At 39.2% G+C, this 21,500-nt stretch overlaps 1 protein-coding gene across 2 annotated transcripts in view; it reads right to left on the bottom strand.

The window, feature by feature from the left end:
- LOC135223699 (peptidyl-tRNA hydrolase 2, mitochondrial-like) overlaps positions 1-21,500 on the bottom strand; it is a 137,511-nt gene that overhangs the window by 57,474 nt on the left and 58,537 nt on the right. For both annotated transcript variants that reach the window (XM_064262420.1, XM_064262419.1), the window contains exon 2: positions 2,538-2,630. In XM_064262420.1, the coding sequence (XP_064118490.1) occupies positions 2,538-2,630 (93 nt within the window). The remainder of the gene's footprint in view (positions 1-2,537; positions 2,631-21,500) is intronic.

Here is a 21,500-nt window from a genome sequence, read left to right as displayed (position 1 = left end):
CAAATTGGAAGTCTCTAGCACAATATTTCGATTTATGGTAAATTTATGAAACAAAAAAAATTTTCCTTACGTCCACATGGTAACTCTTCCGAAAAAAATCAGACATTTTTTTGTCCAATTTTCGTAATGTTTGCACCATTTTAAATTAGCCGTTACATAAAGTTTTATATATGAAAATGTGCACAATTTCAAGTAGAATACAACTAATAACAACCCATGGATGTAGCTTTTATCAGTTTTGAAATATTTTCATATAAATAATGATAAGTGCCAAAATTTCAACCTTTGGTCAACTTTGACTTGACCGAAATGGTAGAAAAACGCAATTGTAAGCTAAAACTCTTACATTCTAGTAATATTCAATCATTTACCTTTATTCTTCAACAAATTGGAAGTCTCTAACACAATATTTCGATTTATGGTGGATTTATGAAATAAACTTTTTCCTTACGTCAGCGCGTCAACTCTTCAGAAAAAATCATAAATTATTTAGTCTGATTTTCGTAATGTTTGCTCCATTTTAAATTAGCCGTTATATAGAGTTTTACATATGAAAATGTGTGAACTTTCATGTAGAATACAACAACAAATAATTGAAGGTTGTAGCTTTTCTCATTTTCGAAATATTTGCATATAAATCACGATAAATAGAAAAAAAACCACGTTCGGTCAACTTTGACTCTACCGAAATGGTCAAAAACAAAAAATAATTGTAAGCTTTAAAACTCTTACAGTTCATGTAATTCAGTCATTTATCTTCAGGTTTTGAAACAAATTCGAGGTCTCTAGCTATATTTTATATTTATGGTGAATTTTTGAAAAAAACTTTTTCCTTCCCTTCTGCGCGCGGATTCTCCGCCACAAATCTCCAAAACATGTGTATGTCGCATTCTCGTAATATTTGCTCAGTTTCATATTAGGCGTTTCATAGAGTTTTATATATGAAAATGCGCAAAACATTTCATGTAAAATACAAAAAAAAAAATAATTGCAGGTTGTAGCTTTTTCTCATTTATGATATGCCATACTTATATAAAAAATTTGACATTCCGTCAATTTAACTCTGCCAAAATGGTCAAAAACTGCAATTGTAAGCTAAAACTCTTACATATAGTAATATTCAATCATTTATCTTCATTTTTAAACAAATTGGAAGTCACTAGAACAATATTTAGATTTATGGTCAATTTTTGAGAAAAAAAAAAATTTTTACGTCCGCGCGTTATGAATTCATGCATAATTTTGTGATAATATTTTCTCTGTGTTGCTTTGATCGTTTTACAATGTGTTATATACCAAAATAATTGCAACTTAGTGTACAATACAATGAAAAAAAATTAACTCGTTAGCTTTAACCGTTTTGCTCACAGTGCGATTTGAATAAAATTATATAGGAAATTTTGTTTTCGCGCTATCACATATCGCATTATTTATATATGATAATGATATTTTTTTTCCTTTCTGATGGTTGCATACTAAACTTCAGGCAATGACAAAAAAATGAGCCAAAAATGAACTATTAATCTTGAAAACTAAGCGCACTGTGATTTTTTGAAAGAACAAAAATTTCCGCTCCGGTGCTCACTCCCAGACCCCCCCCGGCATACGGGAGACGATTTTTATTATACCCTTTCATCGTTAAAGGGTTAATACAGTAATATGATAATAATTTAAGGAAACTTTGATGTACGATGTTACTTAAGGTATACATTTGTATTTAAACTTTCTAGACAGGCCATTATAAGCATATCTCTCTCTCTCTCTCTCTCTCTTCCAAAGATTTGATGGGTAGACAAATAGATAGTTGTTCAGCCCTCTCTTTTTCTCTGGAAAAGGTATACTATGTTCATTTCAATCTCTTGATATCGTAGGGAGTTTCTCTCTCTCTCTCATTACTATTTTCTAAATAATTCAGAAATAATTTCACTCTTAATGGTGGTCAAATATACTGTTGCCACTCAGTGCTCTCTCTCTCTCTCTCTCTCTCTCTCTGTAATTGGCTGTGTATTTCTAATAGTAAAATGTTTAAGATGACTTTGAAATTATATTAATAATATCAATTCAATGGTATACTTGACATAGGATGATACTTCAAGTATACATTTGGTATTTGAACTTTCAAGATGGGGATATAAGCATTTTTAGGCGGGAGTTCTAACTATTCGCAAGTTCAAGCTATTCGCGGGTGACTGGTACCCATCCCCCACGAATAAGGAGGGAACACTGTATCTGGCTCAGTTGTTTCTCTTCTTCCCGAAAGTTGGCAGGACTAGTTACCTACAACCAAACAGAAGAATCACTACCGCAAATGTTGAATTTTAGCTACCAGTACTAGAAACTGTTAGCTATATAATTACTTGGTATGTTACTTATATATGTAAAATTCATAATTACTCCTAATCATTGTTTATATCTTTGTTTACTGTTAATACAAATCCATAACTGGTATGGTTGGGAATTGTACTATTTTTGGCAAAGGTTCAAGGCTGACAAGAGTGCTTGCACAACTGATAATGTACAACTGTGTATTATCATACCTGAGCAGCAGCTTTCCCTTTACCCATCTTGAGATCACTGCGGACCACCAATACCAGCTTTGTTTCTCCTGTTCCTTCAGCCAAAAATCCATCCTGATGGAAAAAAATAAATATGATTAGCATTCACTAGTCATCTGCAGTACTTTTAATATGATCATAACTAGGGCAAACTGCAACAGCATGAAAATACAGAATCAGGAAAAAACTGCAAAATGAATAACTGAATAGGACCTGGAAACATTCTATGATCACTTGCTGAAAGAATATCACAATTTTTAAGGTAAATTGTACTTTTCCTAACTATACAAACCTGAGGTCCATTACATTGGGAATGCCTTCTGCGAAGCTGGGAACGGCCACTAGACTTTATAGCAAGGTATAGTTTGGTAGTTGAACTATTGCCCGCCCAGTTGTACACATTCCACTTTGCTTTAGGCCAGGAATAACAGAATGAGTGGTGGGATGAGATGAGCCTAATGTGTAAAGGACCTCAGGTTTCTATTATTAGGAAAAATACAATTTACCTACTTCGTAAAATTGATTTGTTCCTACACTATATACAAACCATCGGTCCTTTACATTAGGATACTTACAGAGAGGAATCTGATAAAAGTCACCTGAGCTGACTAGAGCTCGCTCACCTTGATTCAAACCCTGATTGTAAGAGCTAGAGTATAAATCACACCTCTGATGAATTGATCACGGTATTGAACGTGAGATCATTCATCAGACATCCAGGCTTTCCTCCTATGGAGATCAAGACCTTTTCATAGGAGAAAAGCTCGGATGAGCCTGACAAGCAATGACAGTAAGGCAAAATACAAGTAGTGGGTTTTTCTTATTGTCTGGGACCCGCTCTTCCTCCCCTTGCAAGAGGAAAGTGGATGCCTCTTTTGGCTATTACAAAAAATGGCTACTCCGTTACGTCACTTACCTGTTTGGTAGCCAGTTCCAGCATGTGATGACCATTCCACTCTCTGCCCAAGGAAAGAAAAGAAGGATGGAGGAGAAGGGAGCCAGTCATCCACACAACCGCACATCTAAGGCGAGATGCTAATCAGTCCTGTTGGAAGAACTGGGTAAGCTTACAACAACTTGTTGAGCAGCCACCACAGGTCCCATGGAAAATGTGTCCTTGGACTTGTGTGCAACATCCCGAAGGTACAAGGAGGTGAAGGTGGTCTGCCTCAACTACACCTCTGCCTTCAGTACCAGGTGTACTGACAGATTCTTCCAGAATGCGAGGGTAGGGGCAATGCTCCTGACCTTCTTTCTTGGAGGAGCCAGTGCTAATGAAGAGTCATTGACACTCAGGCCGGTGCCGAGTCCACTTCAGGTAGTGCCGCAGTGCTCTAATAGGACACAGCAGCATTTCGTTCACATCATTGTCTACAAAGTTCTCTAAGGAGATCGTAAAGGACTTGAACCTGGCATCAGGGACAGACGGGTTTTGAGTGTTCGGGACGAAATCTAGCATAACTGATCCCTTTCCCCTAGTGTTTCACATCGAATGAAAGCCCATGGAGTTTGCCTACTCTCTTCGCCAATGCCAGGGCAAGCAGGAACACGGTCTTGCGTGTTAGATCCCGGTCTGATGACTCCCATACAGGTTTTAAGGACTATGAGTCCAACTCCTTAGAACAAGAGTCACATCCCATGCAAGGAGTCTGAGTTCCCCGGGTGGGCAAGACCTCTCAAACTTCTCAACAAGAGGGATATCTCCAGAGATGAGGAGATATCTACTCCTTTCAGCCACATGACTAGGCTGAGAGCAACCTGCTGAATCGGAGAGGTTTCTCTCAGTGACGGAAGACAAGGAAGTCTGCAACCTTCTGAAGAGTGGCTCCAGCTGGAGAGATACCTCTTCAATGGCACCAACCACAGAAGATGGTCCACTTCCCCTGGTATACAGATGCAGAGCACTGCCTGAGGTATTGGGACATCTCTGTTGCAGTGCGGCGCGAAAACCCTCTCGCTCCAGAGACGGTGGATAACCGCCACCTGTGAACTGTTTGATGGTATTGCTCAACATGTAGTTGGCACAGGAGGTTGCCACTGGGACAGCTTTCTTGGTGCCTCCAAAAGAAGGGATAGCAGATTGGGATACCGGCCATTTGGGAGGTACCAGAATTATTCTGAGATTCAGGGTGGTCAGTGCCCGGCTGATCACCTTGTGAATCAGACAAAATGGAAGGAAGGTGTACACGTCGAAGTTGTCCCACAGGTGCTGGAATGCGTCTCCTGCAGCTGCCCATGGGTCTGGTACAACTGTTGTGTTGGGTGGTGAACATGTCTATTACTGGTCGTCCCCACAGATCGAACAGCCTTGGCTACATCTTGGTGTAGGGACCACTCTGTCCTTGTCAACTGATTCTGGCAGCAGAGTTTGTCTGCCACTACATTCCTCCTGACTGGAATGTATCTAGCTGACAACTTCACTGAGTGAGACACTGCCCACTCATGCACCTGCATTGTCAACTTATGGAACTGAGGGGAAATAAGGCCCACCCCGCCTGGTGTCATATGCCACTGTCATGGTATTGTTGCTCATAAGCACTATGGGGTGCCCCATCACTGTCCTGAAATTCTTAAAGGGCCAGGAAGGCTGCCTTGTGTTCCAGGACGCTGATGTGGAGGTGCTTGTCATGTTGGTCCCACAACCCTGAGGTCAGCAACTCCTCCAGGTGTGCACTCTATCCCTCAGTTGTGCACTCTATCCCTCAGTTGATGCATCTGAATACAGAAGAATGTCGGGAGAGGGAGTATGCAGGGGTACTATTATCAAGAGGTTCCTGTCATGTAGCGACCAATCCAAGTCCCTCCTCATCTCCACCAATAGAGCAACGAGGGATTAAGGATCTCGAGACCAAGACCAATACTTGCTCATTCTCCATTGAAGAGAATGCAAATGGAGACATCTGTGAGGGACCAGCTTCTCCAAAGACGACAGGTAGCCCACTATGATTTACCATTGCTGCGCTGGTTGTTCCCGTCGAGTCAGGAGCAGTTGTGCTTCCTTCCTGAACTTGCTGATGTGAGTCAGAGGGAAAGACTCTTGCTGCTACCCAGCATGCCCAGGTACTTTACCTGCTTGGGTATGAGATTTGACTTCTCGAAGTTTATCACAATCCTGAGGGTGTGGCAAAACTTGAGAAGTCAATCCCTGTCCTGGTGCAACTGCAACAGGACTAACCAATCATTGAAATACCCCAACAAACATATCCCCTGCGAATGGGCCCAAGCCGAGATGAGGGTAAACACTCGTGAACAACTGAGGAGTGGTTGAAAGTCCAAAATGAAGTGCCTTTAACTGAAATACCGTCCTCTCCAAGAATAAAGCAAAGGTACATCTAAGAGGATTGATGGAAGGGTAGTACTAGTACAGTAGTACCTCAGGATACGAAATTAATCCATTCCGAGGCGGCCTTCATAACCTGATTTTTTTCGTATTTGAACCACATTTTACATGTAAATTGCCTAATTCGTTCCAAGCCCTACAAAAACACCCCAGTAAATTTTATAATAAAGCTAAATTGACCAATAAACAATGAAATACAACAATTTGGACCATTTAATACCTAACTTAAACTACATATACTACTAATATGTACTACATACCTGTAAATAAAGTGTATAAGTGTACATGGACAAGAAATACTGTATGTACATACGTACGTGTGTAGTAAAATGTGGAACCTTACCTTTCGAGTGAGGCAATCTCTGAAAGTGGCGACAGAGGAGGAGGACAAATGGCAGAAAACTTGAACACTTACCTTTACGAAACACATTAAAAAATGACAGGAAACATTAACACTAAACTTTACAAAACATATTAACAAATGTCACAAAACGTTAACACTTTGACTTTACAAAAAACTTAAAATTAAATTTAATTTTTTTTGTCTTTTTTAATTTTTTTTTTTTTTTACTTTTCTATACTTTACATTTTTTTTTTTTTTTTACAAAATTTCAATTTCTTCACCACTTTCAACATTCTATTTTTTCGTAGTTTCACTTGGATCATCCTGTTTGCTTACTACTGCTAAAGGCCTCTTTAAAAAATAACTATGCAAGGAAGATTGCTTCTGCCTGCTTTTCACAATGTTCCTGAAACGACTCAGGCAAACGTCATCGAACTGCGCAAGCATACGGCCTGTGTGTAGGTAATTGAAAGAAACATTCAGTATGATATATGAACATTTATGTATAATATGTATTGCAATCGTTAACTTTCGTATTCATTTATATACCTCCCTATGGATTTAATGTATCTCATTCTCATATGTCATGTATGATATGTAATGATTGAATCTCGCCCGTCTGGCAGTCATGTTTCGCCAGTACAGCACCGCTCTGTTTCCTTGCTTGCAGATTATTTTGCACCTCTGTGATTTTGTGTACTACTTCATTAGACATTAAGAACTTACTTTTAGTATTTCGGTGTTTCCTTCATCCCCAACCTTTAGTGATAAGGATAACACATCGAACACACACATGGCGCAGTGAACTGAAGTGTCAGTGAAGTTTTTATTTCAAGAGGATTTTTCTGCAAGTACGTCTTCCGCCACCATTAATCATCGACGCTATCTTCTGTTTGCCACCTTCGCCCAGCATCTTATCTGGATTTATTGTGCTGCAAGTGTATAGTGATCAGTGGTTAATGAGTGAAGTGTTTTGCAAAATGTCTTGCCATTTTAGTGCCTTATTTTGTGCGTTTCACTTAATTTTTGTGACATGCAAAACCCCTTTCTGCTACCCTAATTGAGAGCGGATACCCATACATCCGGTCTCCTCCATTGCTTCCGGGTTACTGACTGACCGTCCTTCTCCATGCAGAGCAGACACGCACTAACGTATGCACACACTCACTCAATTATCTAATAACTCTTATTCAAACCGTAATTTTATAAGGAGGAATTAATACGTGTCATTCATTGCACATTACATGTAATGGATGAGTTAGATTTTGTAGGCCAACCAAAGGCCACCACTGACCAAGGACTCCTAAATGCCAGTAGTGTGGGAGCGTATGCACGCAGTGGTAACACCGTGGGAGAGGAGATCGCCAGGACGACACCACCCTCCTCCCCTTATCTACCACTCCTTCACCCTCACTACCAGCCCGTCCCCTCCACCCAACCGACTGCGACAGATTTCCTCCAACTTATCAAGTTTTTAGAAGAATCTTGCCGGTATGAAGAGAAAAGATTATGCAGAAGAGAGGAAAACCTGTGCAGAGATGAGGAAAATGCAAGATTTACTGCCCTTATCCAGGTGCTCTCATCTGCCCAACCCTTCCACTCAGAAAACCCCATACCAGATACAGAGATGGGTACCTCTTCCTCCAGTCAACCTTCTCTTCCCCCACCACAAAAGGCGACTGTGCAAATGACGCCCCGACTTAAGGCTGATGCAACATTCCAAATGTTTAGAGAATGGAGACGCCCGTGGGATGATTATGCCATTATGGTGGATCTTTTCAAGCTTCCTAAGGAGAAACAGATGATCCAGTTGCGGATGTGCCTAGCCCTTGAAACTTAACGCGTGTTGGAACACACCTTGCACATCTCACCTTCCACAGACAAGTCTGTAGACGAAGTGTTGGATGCCCTGCAGTCTCGCATAAAGGGTCTACGCAACGAAGTCCTTCGCCGTAGGGAATTGCTTAGTTGCAAGCAGATGGAAGGAGAATCTTTTGCCGACTTCTACGTAAGGCTTCGACGCATCGCAGAGGAAATCGACTTGTGCCAGGGGAACACAGCTGCATGTGAAGAGACCCAGTTGAAAATGATAATTTTATTGGGCATCCAAGATGCAGAGTTAGTGCAGAAAATAACCTCCTTGGAAGTCGCCTCCTCATTACAAGATGTCGTTACGACCTGCTGGTCATATGAAGCAGCTAAGAACGCAACTTCTGCCATACGTGCCCCACCTAACCAGTTGCGCGCCGTTTCTGCCTACAAAAAGGGTAAGAAGAAAAGGACAAGTGAAACCTTACCTTCAAAACAGACTTTGGCACCAGCTACTTTATGCCAGTCCTGTGCTCGACAGCATGGCCTTAATGAGTGCCCTGCTACTAACAGCACCTGCAAAAGCTGTGCCTGCCTCAGTCATTGGTCCAGGACAATTAAATGCCGTGCCAACAAAGCCCAGTGCCGCCTTTGCCACCGCATTGGACACTTTGATAAGCGTTGTCATAGGGTCCTCCTCTTCCTCCTCGCCGCAGTTAGAGAACCCTTCTTGAACGACGTTATGTTGCATGGCCTCCAACTCCTTCAGGTCATCCGTCGTAAGCTCCTCTTGGTGCTCCTCGAGAAGGTCATTGATGTCGTCCTCGTCGATGACCAGTCCTATGGACTTCCCGAGTGCAACAATCTCGTCAAGATCTGGTTGTGAAGCAGTTTCAAGATCGTCAACTGTTTCTGAATCTGCATCAGCTTCGCCCACGTTGAATCCCTCGAAGTCTCGGGCGGATACGGCATTAGGCCAGAGTTTCCACAGCAAAGAATTCAAGGTTTGCCTCAAAACCTCCTGCCAAGCTTGATCGATGAGTCGGATGCATATCACGATATCGAAATGCTCCTTCCAAAATTCACACAAGGTGAGGTTTGTGGTATTGGTGATGACGAATACAGCTTCTTGAAATTCGATATCACTTGCTGGTCCATGGGCTGGAGAAGAGGGGTGGTGTTAGGCGGAAGATAAAAAACCTTGATAAAAGAATATTCCGCTATGATATCCTCCTCAAGGCCAGGAGGGTGAGCAGGGGGATTGCCCAACAACAGCATACATTTCAGAGGGAGCCGCTTCCAAGAATTTCTTCACTGTCAGGCCGAAACGCAGATTTACCCACTCGGTGAACAGAAGTCTCGTTACCCAGGCTTTCGCATTAGCCCTCCACATCACCGGAAGCTTCTCCTTTATCACTTTGTGGGCCTTGAAGGCTCGAGGAGTCTCCAAATGATACACAAGTAGGGGCTTGACTTTACAATCTCCACTGGCGTTGGGACATAGTGCAAGCGTAAGCCTGTCTTTCATAGGCTTATGCAAGGGTAGCTCCTCTTCCTCCATGATGTATGTCCGATGAGGCATTTTTTTCCAAAAAAAGCCAGTCTCGTCACAGTTGAAGACTTGCTGAGAACTGTAACCTTCCTTGATCGTCATCTCGTCGAATGTCTCCATAAAGGCTTCAGCCACTTTCTTGTCCGAGCTGGCTGCCTCCCCATGCTGCACTACCGAATGGATGCCAGTCCATTTACGGAATTTATCAAACCACCTACGAGAAGCCTTGAAGTCTGGGTTTGGCGTCGATGTCCCTTCTCCTCCGTCGTCTTCGGCCTGGGCAATCAAATCGCCGAAAATAGTGCTGGCCTTGTGGCAGATTGCAGTCTCCGTTATCGTATCGCCAGCAATTTCTTTGTCTTTTATCCATACAAGAAGCAGCCTTTCTATCTCATCATGCACGTGGCTCCTCTTGTTGGAAAAAATAGTCACGCCCTTGGAAGGTGTAGCTGCTTTGATGGGTTCCTTCTGCTTAAGGACGGTGCCTATCGTCGACGGATTTCGGCCATATTCCTTAGCGATCACACTCAACCGCATGCCAGCTTCATACTTTTTAATGATCTTCATCTTTGACTCCAAAGAAAGCATCCTCTTCTTTCCGTGAACTTCAGCAACATTCTTGGGACCCATGGCTAATTAAGTTAATTAAGTTCACACACAACACAATAACCAATGAAATATGTATATGTGTACAAACGAATTCGGCATGCGTACGATAATATATATGTATATATATATATCAGGCGGCCTGAAATTAACGGCACAATCGCTCAGCGGCAAATCGGTTTTTACGGCGGTTTTTTGTCCAAAAAATATTCATTAAAAAAAATAAGGTATTTTAGGCACAATTTTTCAGTTAACAGCGGCGCTAGCGCCATAATCTAACGAGTTCATGCATTTGTAGAAATGCCATTCAGACCATAAAGTTATGCAAATTATATTAACAAATTTTATGGAGAGGTTATTACCATAGGTATTAGGGTAAAAGAATATATGCCTCTGACACTGTTCTATGCCAAAAATTTCGAGTTACATAAGCCCTCCTCCCCTAAAACTGCAAATTTAGCTATGGATGTGTCGATTTTATAAATGGTTCATGCTTTTATCGTTTAAAATGTGTATTTTGATGTTTATTTTCATGACTAAATACATTTTTATGATACAAAAATGATTTACTAATTTTCAAATATTAATTTTGATTAATACTGTATTAGTAAGTTTAATAAGTTTAAATATCACATAATAAAAATAATAATTCTCTCTCTCTCTCTCTCTCTCTCTCTCTCTACTACAAAGATGTATGTTTTTTTTGTGATAAATAAATGATTTACTATTTTTAAATATTAATATTAATTTATACAGCAATAATATCAATTCATTAAAGAAAATACCATAGTGAATTAGTAAGATTTTAGCTTATAAATTTAAAAAATTATGGAAGAATGAAGGAAATCCCAGTCAGATTCTTTCTCTAACTCCAGGTACTAAAACTCAGATATACGTATCAAGTTAAGTGACCGTAGGGGGAAGGAGCTGATTTGTTGCTGCCATCAAGTGGGCATGAAATTTCCACCTCTCTCTCTCTCTCTCTCTCTCTCTCTCTCTCTCTCTCTCTCTTTACTGAGATGAGAGATTTTTACGGTACATATATGCGTAATATGTTTATTAATATTTTCAAATAATAATAATAATAATAATAATAATAATAATAATAATAATAATAATAATAATAATACTGTAATTACAAAAATCATATGTGAAAGTATTTTACAAATACTATGATAATCTCTCTCTCTCTCTCTCTCTCTCTCTCTCTCTCTCTCTCTCTCTCTCTCTCTCTCTCTCCCTCTCTTAAAGCGATGTATGTTTTTTGAATGATGATGATTTACTAATTTTCAAATATCAATATTAATGTAAACAGCAATAATATAAATTCATTAAAGAAAATACTAAAGTGAATTAGCAAGATTTTAGTTTATGAAAAAAAGAATTATGTAACCCCATGTCTTGTTTTTTGAACACTTAGCCAGCTTGGTTGGCTGGGTTCCAACTGTCAAATCGAGTGTTGCCATCTACGGATCATTGAGATTCTCTCTCTCTTTTTCTTTTGCTGATATATATGAGATAATTTCTATGGTACATGTGTATGTTTATTAATATTTTCGCATAATAATAATAATAATATAATAATAAATAATAATAATATAACTAATCTCAAAATTCACATGTGATAGTATTTTAAAGAAGTACAATAATCTATGCATTTCACTCTTTTAAATAAGGACAACCCTCTCTCTCTCTCTCTCTCTCTCTCTCTCTCTCTCTCTCTCTCTCTCCACACAAGATACTAGCATGCGCTAGTGGTAACTCTCGCCCTCTGTTTGGGCTGGAAGTGTATGTATAAGTATATCTTTAAGAACATTACTACATTTTATGGTAAAATAATAATATACAGTACTAGTTTACAAATAATATTACGTTTAATGAGATTAAACAGTAACAATAACATTCTCTCTCTCTCTCTCTCTCTCTCTCTCTCTCTCTCTCTCTCTCTCTCTCTCTCTCTCTCTGCTATTGGCTGTTTATATATTTCTAATGGTAAAATGTTTAAGATTACTTTAAAATGATATTAATAATACCAATTCAATGGTATATTTGATGTATGATAATACTTTAAGTAACATTTGGTATTTGTGATTTCACATTCCATTGTTCCCTTGTAAAAAGAAAATGGATGTCTCAAATAGTAACAGTATGAAAGAAAACGTGCATGACTGAATACTTATGGGGGGACTGAATTATTTTCACATACGTAACTAAGTCATTCAGTACGTACATAGTATGTATTTATGTATAAACATAAAATGTAAGATTTACTTTAAAATAGTATTAATAATATTTCAAAGATTAATATGAACCATAATAGGATATTTTATGTATATTTGATGAAGGATGGTCTTTAAGGGATACCTTGGTGTTTGCATGTTCAGGATAGTTTATGAGCATTTTTAGAGGGGGGTTCCAAACATTCGCTGATTCTAACTATTCGCGGGGGGGGTCTGGTACGCATCCCCCCGCGAATACAGGGGGACCACTGTATATATTTATACAGGCGGCCTACGGTTAACGGCGCAATTGCTCAGCGGCAAATCAGTTCTACGGCGGTCATCAAAAATATTCATTAAAAAAATAAGGTATTTTTAGGGCACAATTTTCAGTTAACAGCGCCATTATCTAACGAATTCATGCATTTGTAAAAATGCCGTTCAGACCATAAAGGTTATGCAAATTATATTAACAAATTTTATGGAGAGTTATTACATAGGTATTAGGGTAAAATATATGCCTCTGACGCTGTTCTAAGCCGAAAATATTGAGTTACATAAGTGCAAATTTAGCTATGGATGTGTCGATTTATAAATGTTCATGCTTTTATGTCTAAAATGTGTATGAAAATGTATTAGGTAAAGGGTATTTTTATTTCTGCACAGAAATATGATACGCTTTCGAAACTGCCCTTCACACGTTATCAAATACAATGTTTTTTCATGTTCTTTCTTGTGAGCACCGCCTCCCGCTCTTCCAAAATATCGAGTTAAAAAAAAGTGGAAATTGGCGATCGATGTGTCGGTTTTATAAATGTTCATGCTTTTACGTATAAAATGTGTATGAAAATGTATTGCGTATGGGGTATTTTTATTTCTGTGCAGACATATGATAAAAAGGCAGCTTTCCAAACTGCCCTTCACACGTTATCAAATACGATGTTTTTTCATGTTCTTTCTTGTAAGCTGCCGTCTGCCGCTCTTCCGAAAATATAGAGTTAACAAGAATGCAATTAACGATCGATGTGTCGATTTTTTAAATGTTTATGCTTTTATGTTTAAAATGTGTATGAAAATATATTACGTATAAGGTATTTTTATTTTTGTACATAAATATGATACAAATTAAGGCAGCCTTTGTAACTACACTCCACGTTGTCAGGGGATGTTTTTTCATGTTCGTTCTTGTCCACCACTGTTCCGAAAAATGCATGGTGTTATTTTATTAATTATGCATCTTTTCCATAAATCATTTGAAAAGTCATATATTACTTCACTGTATCCAATAATATTGTATGTATTCTCATATTACTGTATTATAAAATACTACGGCAAATCTAAGCCAGTATTCCACAGAGCAGCCAATGTTGTGGTTTGAAATCAGCTGATGGCAAATACGAGTTTGTTTCGCCATATTTAACACAATTCTGAGGGAATTCTCTTCCTTCTAGTTAGCATAAATGAATAACTAGATACTTGACTTATATGAGACAAGGTTATTTTTCCTTATACAACGTGGAAATAGGAATTGAATATGTCTCGTTGTGAATGTGAACTACTTTTTTTTTCGTTGACAGATTACGTTGGCGGCATGTTTATTGGGTAAAAAAAATGATGTGATTCCGTTCGCAATTCTCCTTTATATAATCGTAATACGAACTTTACGTTATTTATCTTATATCGTCGAGAAACCAACAGTAAAATGTGTTCTTTCAAGCACATTAGTTTTGATTAAAATAATTTTATCTCAATTTTATCTACGGTTGTGTTTGATGACTTACGTTACTGGAGTTTTATCCTTGTTGGAACAGTTTTCTCAGCTTCAGTTATAACTGGGTTTAAATTTAACAGTATATTTCCCGATTCATCTTTGATCTATATATTGATCTTTGATCTATAGCGAATAAAGTTATTACATTAAGATATCTCAGTTCTATTCTACATAACGCCATTTATAACAACTACGGTAATAGTGTACTGTAGTACGATGATTGAAATACAAGCCAAATGGATGTTATCCAATTCGGTTGTACATAGAAAAAAAAGTAGTTTCTCATTCGGTTGTTCATGGCTGTCACACGTTCACCAACGAGTATAACATTAAAACCATACTTTCATCATTCTCTTTTGCTGTTATTGAACTTATGTAACTAGAAGATGGGATAAAGTTAGGCTCTTTGTAATTTGGTCTCATAAAATCGCACTATCGTAAGACGAATTATTGTAACTTAAACACTACAGCTACCTGTACACTGTATAAATCATATCTTTACATACTCTAGACACCCAAAGGATTAAAGCTAGGTTTTTTTCACATTATAGTATTTATAATGCTATAATGTACTGTACAGTAAATTCTATTGTACTATACTGCATAAATATAATTTTACTTAATGTGCCATTGTGGGATTACAGCGCTTTTGACTGGTCTAGAGTTTCGAAAGAAGGTGTGCAACGGCCGTAGGCTTTAAAATCGCTTAGCGTCGAAAATCACTTAGCGCCGGCGGCCAGGAATGGAACCCCTGCTGCTAACCGAGGGCCGCCTGTATGTATGTGTATATATCATACATAATATATATATATATATATATATATATATAATATATATATATATATATATCTATATATATATATATATATATATATATATATATATATATCTATATATACTTATATATATATATATATATATATATATATATATATATATATATATATATATAATATATATATATATATATATATATTATATAATATATATATATATATATATATATATATATATATATATAATATATATATTATATATATATATATATATATATATATATATATATATATATATATATATATATATATATATCTATATATAATATATATATATATATATATATATATATATATATATATATATATATATATATATATATATATATATATATATATATATATATATATATACTATATATATATATATAATATATATATATATATATATATATATATATATATATATATACTATAATATATATATATATATATATATATATATATATATATATATAATATATATATATATATATATTATATATATATATATATATTTATATATATATAGATGAGCTGATTCAATACAGTTTTGAATATGCCTTCTCCGTGATATTCTGAAGTCCCGTGAAACCGTTATATGTGATGCTGTGTGTATGTGTAACAAAACAAGTCAACCGCCACAGACGTTACAAGTTGGCGTGGCTTGGCAGTTCAAAAGAGTGCCACATATCTCTATATCCCTTCGTGATTGGCCCTTGTGTCTTAGGAGCCAGAATAACCAATCAGCTTCTTGCATAATGATGCCATCTGAAAAGGGGTATTTGAAACAGGCCGCACCATCAGTGAGATGAGTTCGTCAGCGGGTTACATACAGTACAGACTGACTGGGTCGAGACACGAGTGCCCAGCCAGTGCCCCGCGCATTCCCGTCGGCCGCCACACAAAGACGTGCATCACCATGTAGTGTCAATAAGTCTAACCTGCCGTCTGTTTGTGCACTAGTATAGTTAACGTAATAATTACAGGCCACCTGTGTAGCTAAGAAGAATACACATGTGTTAAATGTTCCCTCGATTATTATTTTTGCATGTCCTACATTGCATGCACGTAAACTTATCTCTCTCCTGTTTTTTCTTCATGTCCCGACCCCACACCTGACCGAGGGAGTGATGAGCTGATTCAATACAGTTTTGAATATGCCTTCTCCATGATATTCTGAAGTCCCGTGAAACCGTTATAAGTGATGCTGTGTGTATGTGTAACAAAACAAGTCAACCGCCACAGACGTTACAAGTTGGCGTGGCTTGGCAGTTCAAAAGAGTGCCACGTATCTCTATATCCCTTCGTGATTGGACCTTGGGTCTTAGGAGCCAGAATAACCAATCAGCTTCTTGCATAATGATGCCATCTGAAAAGGGGCATTTGAAACAGGCCGCACCATCAATGATGAGTTCGTCAGCGGGTCACATACAGTACAGACTGACTGGGTCAAGACACGAGTGCCCAGCCAGTGCCCCGCGCATTCCCGTCGGCCGCCACACAAAGACGTGCGTCACCATGTAGTGTCAATAAGTCTAACCTGCTGTCCGTTTGTGCACTAGTATAGTTAACGTTATAATTACAGGCCACCTGTGTAGCTAAGAAGAATACACCTGTGTTAAACGTTCCCTCGATTATTATTTTTGCATGTCCTACATTGCATGCACGTTAACTTATCTCTCTCCTGTTTTTTCCTTCATATCCCGAACCCACAAATGACCGAGATCAGGTCATATATATATATAAATATGTAAGGGATTTTGACGAAGGAAAAATCTATTTCTGGGGAGAGACCTGTGTCGCCCGGTGAAATGGATCCTGCTATCCACTTTTCTGATATAAATACTTTCTAAATATACCAGAGAAAAAGCTAGCATTGGTATGCAGAGGTTACTACCCTCACGCGAACACCCAAAGGGCATCGTGTATAAAGTTCAGGGCGTGTGAAAGCCAATATTCACAGGTCTCCTGCCATTTAGAGTATTCCTTCTCAAAACCCATATATGGGGTGAGCCGTGCCAACGGCTACACTCACACTGCCTCTGTACTACCACTACTGACGCCCGATTCGAGCGCCCTCTCTCAATCCTTGCTTTGTTAGATACCTTTCCTGGCTTGGATAGGTGTAGGGAAGGGAAGACCATGGGTCGGGTTCACCGGGCGACACAGGTCTCTCCCAAGAAATAGATTTTTCCTTCGTCAAAAATCCCTTTTCTGGGTCGACCTGTGTTCGCCGGTGAAATCTTACCAGAGAATACCATCCAAGCCAATAAATAAAAGTAAACTTAAGGGGAGAAATGAAATGGACTTCATTCAAATATAAGTTTACTTAATGTAAAAGATTTCAGTAACAATAGAAAAACTTAACATACTAATACTTAATAACTAGGACTTAAGCTATGGCTTAGAAATAATTATACTTAATAGTAATACAAAAATAATTTTTATACAGGTATCATGCAAGGAATTTTGATACAAAATTCTGGATATGTACCATCCGGATTATAAAAACTCGTCCGGAACTAATAAAATAAGTACAAAATATGTGGCAGAGTGACGCCGGGTTCTCCCCATACCTGCCTAGTGAGGCAGGTAGAAAGGAGGGGGGGAAGGGGGGGCAGAAGATTAGGAAATGTTATTCGGGGGAGACTAGACTCCCTGCAGCTATAGTTGAATATTTTAGAGATTGCAAATTCTTTAGATAGTGGCGTTTGAAAACTGTTGGAGATTTCCAACCCGTGTATGTTTTAAGATCCTCAAAGTTCATATTCTGGAAATAATTAATTGATGTAGCCACTGCCCGGATGTCATGAACATGTGGAAATGACTCCGGGTTGGCTTGTTTTATAAAGTAGAGTATCTGCTGTCTAATACCTTTGATAAGAGATTGTGCCACCATGTTCTCTGATAAAGAGAGGACCTGAGAAATTTGTGGAGGTCCTGGCTAAAAAGGACTTAAGAGTTGCAACAGGACATAGAGATGTGTCCTGAGGCAGGGGAATAATCCTCCAAGGAGACCAACTATTTTGGGGGTCTTCATTTTTTGCCAGGAAACTCCGGTTTGGGGAGAGTAGCACTTCCCCCGATGGAAGGAAATCTATGTTTTCTGGGTTACGCGAGAGAGCCGAAAGTTCAGATATTCTGGCACCTGAGGCCATAGCCGTTAGGAACTAGGTTTTCCTCAGAAGAGTGATATATGCGCAAGACTCATTAGCAGTGTCTGACGCCAGTTTAAGGACATCATTTAAGAACCAAGTGACCTTTTGTGGACAGACAGTTGCTCTAAGGCATGCGTATGCTTTTGGAATGGAAGAGAAATATGTATCTGACAAATCTATTTTGAAGCCGACTTGAAAGATATTCTTCAGGGCTGACTTTATTGTCGTAATAGTACTGGCGGCTAGGCCCCTTTCGAATAAAGTTCTGAAGAACGAGATGGCCAGAGTTGGGGTCATTTTATGGGTATCTGAATGTTTTAAAAATTCAGCCAACTTTTTAACAGCTGAATCATATTGTCTAAGTGTTGAATCTCTTTTGTCTGATTCTATGAATATGATATTACACGGATCAATACTCGCATCTTCTTGGGCCGCAAACTTCATGAAATCCATAAAGTTAGGGTTTGGAGAATTCTTGAGGAAGCTGACACAGTTCGAGTTTGTACTACGTGTGTCAGTTCCGGGCGAGGGATCCATCTGGGATGGAGCTTCAGCTCTAGAAGGAGTGGAAACCAGTTGCTTTTGGGCCAGTTGGGAGCCACTAGAGCTACTTGTCCTGTGAAGGAGCGTAGCTTGTGCAACACTTTCATCATAAGATTCACTGGAGGGAACAAGTAAATCTTCAGCTAGTGGTTCCAATTTATGGCTAATGCGTCTGTGGCATAGGCTAGAGGGTCCAGATTGGGAGCCACGTAGCATGGTAGCTTGTGGTTGGACTCTGTTGCGAATAAATCCACTTGCAGGCCGGGGATTTGACTGGAAATCCACTGGAATGAATTCATGTCTAGGGACCATTCTGACTCCAGTGGAGTGGTCCTGGAGAGAGCGTCCGCGATCACATTCCTGACTCCTGCCAGATGAGTTGCTGACAGGTGCCAGTGTTTCTTTGCTACCAAGGTAAATATTGCTACTAGTGCATGATTCAGTTTGCTTGTTCTGAAGCCCCCTCTGTTTAAGCAATGGACTACCACTAGGCTGTCCGAGACTATCCTCACATGGTTGTTTTTGGGTGGTGATAACTTTTTCAGAGTTAGAAAACCTGCCATGGCTTCCAATATATTGATGTGGAATTGGCGAAATGTGTTTGACCATGTTCCCTGAGTTTTCTGGTGCTGAGAGTATCCCCCCCAACCACCCAGTATGAATCGTCACAGATGGGGAAGGGAAGTGCAGTGGCACTGACTTGGTTAAATTCTTGAGTTTCGACCATGGGTGAAGTCTCTCTGCCAGTACGGATGGAATTACTGAGAGTTTGTCTCTAAGGTGATTGTTGGCTCTCTTCTTCCAGACACGATTGATATCTTTCAATCTGGCTTTCAGTAGGACGTCTGTTACTGACGCAAATTGTAGTGAACCGAGGATCCTCTCTTGGGTATGTCGAGAGGCCTTTTTGCTCATAAGAAAATGTTTCTTAGCTGTTGCTATCTCCTTGGCCTTTTTGGGTGGAAGGGATAGCTTGTGGTTCTCCAGGTCCCATTGGATTCCCAGCCATTGGAAGTGGGAAGCTGGTTCCAGCCGTGACTTTTCCTTGTTTATTTGAAATCCTAGAAGCTCTAAGAGTTCTATGACTTTGGCAGTTGACCTGCGGCATTCCTCGACTGTGGTTGCCCAAATGAGCCAGTCGTCTAGGTAGGCTACCAGCATTATTCCTCGGGTCCTGAGTTCCTGAACAATTGTCTCTCCTAGTTTGGTGAAAATTCTGGGCGCGATGTTGAGCCCAAATGGCATGACTTTGAATAAATATGCCTTGTTGCCTAGTCGGAAGCCTAGGTATGGAGAGAAGTTCCTTGCTATCGGAACATGATAGTAAGCGTCTGTAAGATCTATAGAGGTGGTGACAGCCCCACGGGGAAGTAAGGTCCACACCTGCGAGACTGTCAGCATGCGGAACTTGTCTCAAAGAATGTAAGAATTGAGTTTGGAAAAGTCTAGAATGACTCTTCTTTTGAATGAGTTCTTCTTTGGGACAGTGAACAGATGTCCTTGAAATTTTAGGCTCTTCACTCTCTTTATGGCTTTCTTCTGCAAGAGATCTTTGGTGTACTCTTCCAAGTCCGTTGTTGGAGTCTGGAAGAAGTTCACTGGTGGTGGTGGGAATCCTCCCTTCCACTTCCAACCCAGGCCCTTGGAGATTATGCTGTACGCCCAAGGGCTGAAAGTCCAATGATCTCGGAACCAGTATAGCCTCCCTCCTACCTGATACTTCTCACTGGTTTGTAGCCGCGAAAGGAACCGCTGGCTTCATAGACGGGGTTGAAGGCGGGGGAGGCCATTACGGCTGCAGAGGTTGCAGGCTGTTGGCCTTGTGGAGCCTGAAGCAGCACAAACTGCTGCTGGGGCTGGGCCTTTGATATCGAAGGTTTCGACATTTGGGCGAGGGGCATTGCCTGTGCCATTTGTTGAGGACGAGTCTCAAACTTACGTTTGAAGGGCAGACCCCAGCGGACACGAAGACTTTGATTGACCCTGGAGGCTTCCCTCAAGACGTTATCTACTTCTTGAGGGAAGAGGTTTTTGCCCCAGATTGAGGTTTTAATTAGTCTATTAGGCTCATGCCTAATAGTAGCCTCCGTCAAGACCTGGAAGAGCTGCTCGTCCTTGTAAATGGAAGCTACCAACTCCATTGTGGCAACGGAGTTGATAGATCTAGCCAGTCTAGTCCTGGCCTCAAACTCAGATTTTATCATGTTCTCCGGCAGTTTGGGGAGCTTATCAGAGAACAAGGTCGAGGCACAGTCCGAGTCTAATTTGCCGACCATAAACATGGCCGGAGCATCTTGCCAGAAGTCTCTGTTGGCAGGTACGAGGATATATATATCTATCTATATATATATCTATATATATATATATATATATATATATATATTATGTATGTATGTATGTATGTATGTATGTATGTTGTATGTTGTATGTATGGTATGTATGTATTGGCCGTATGTAATTTATGTATGTGTATAATTGTATGTTATGTATGTATGTATATGATGTATGTATGTATGGTATGTATGGTAGTATATAGTATATATATATATATATATATATGGTAGTATGTATGTATGTATGTATAATATATATATATATATATATATATATATATATATATATATATATATATATGTATAACTGAATCACGAAAGTTAGGAACCTGATAAATCCATAAATAAAGATATATGCCCCGAAGGAAAAATAAACGAATGAGGATCTGCAAGATCTTTTGACGTTAAACGTCCTTTACTGAGCAGAGACTGACATAGATACGGGAAAAGACA

This window comes from Macrobrachium nipponense, chromosome 10 (assembly GCF_015104395.2).
Source record: "Macrobrachium nipponense isolate FS-2020 chromosome 10, ASM1510439v2, whole genome shotgun sequence".
Taxonomy (NCBI): Eukaryota; Metazoa; Arthropoda; class Malacostraca; order Decapoda; family Palaemonidae; genus Macrobrachium; species Macrobrachium nipponense.
This window is presented reverse-complemented; position numbering and strand designations above follow the sequence as displayed.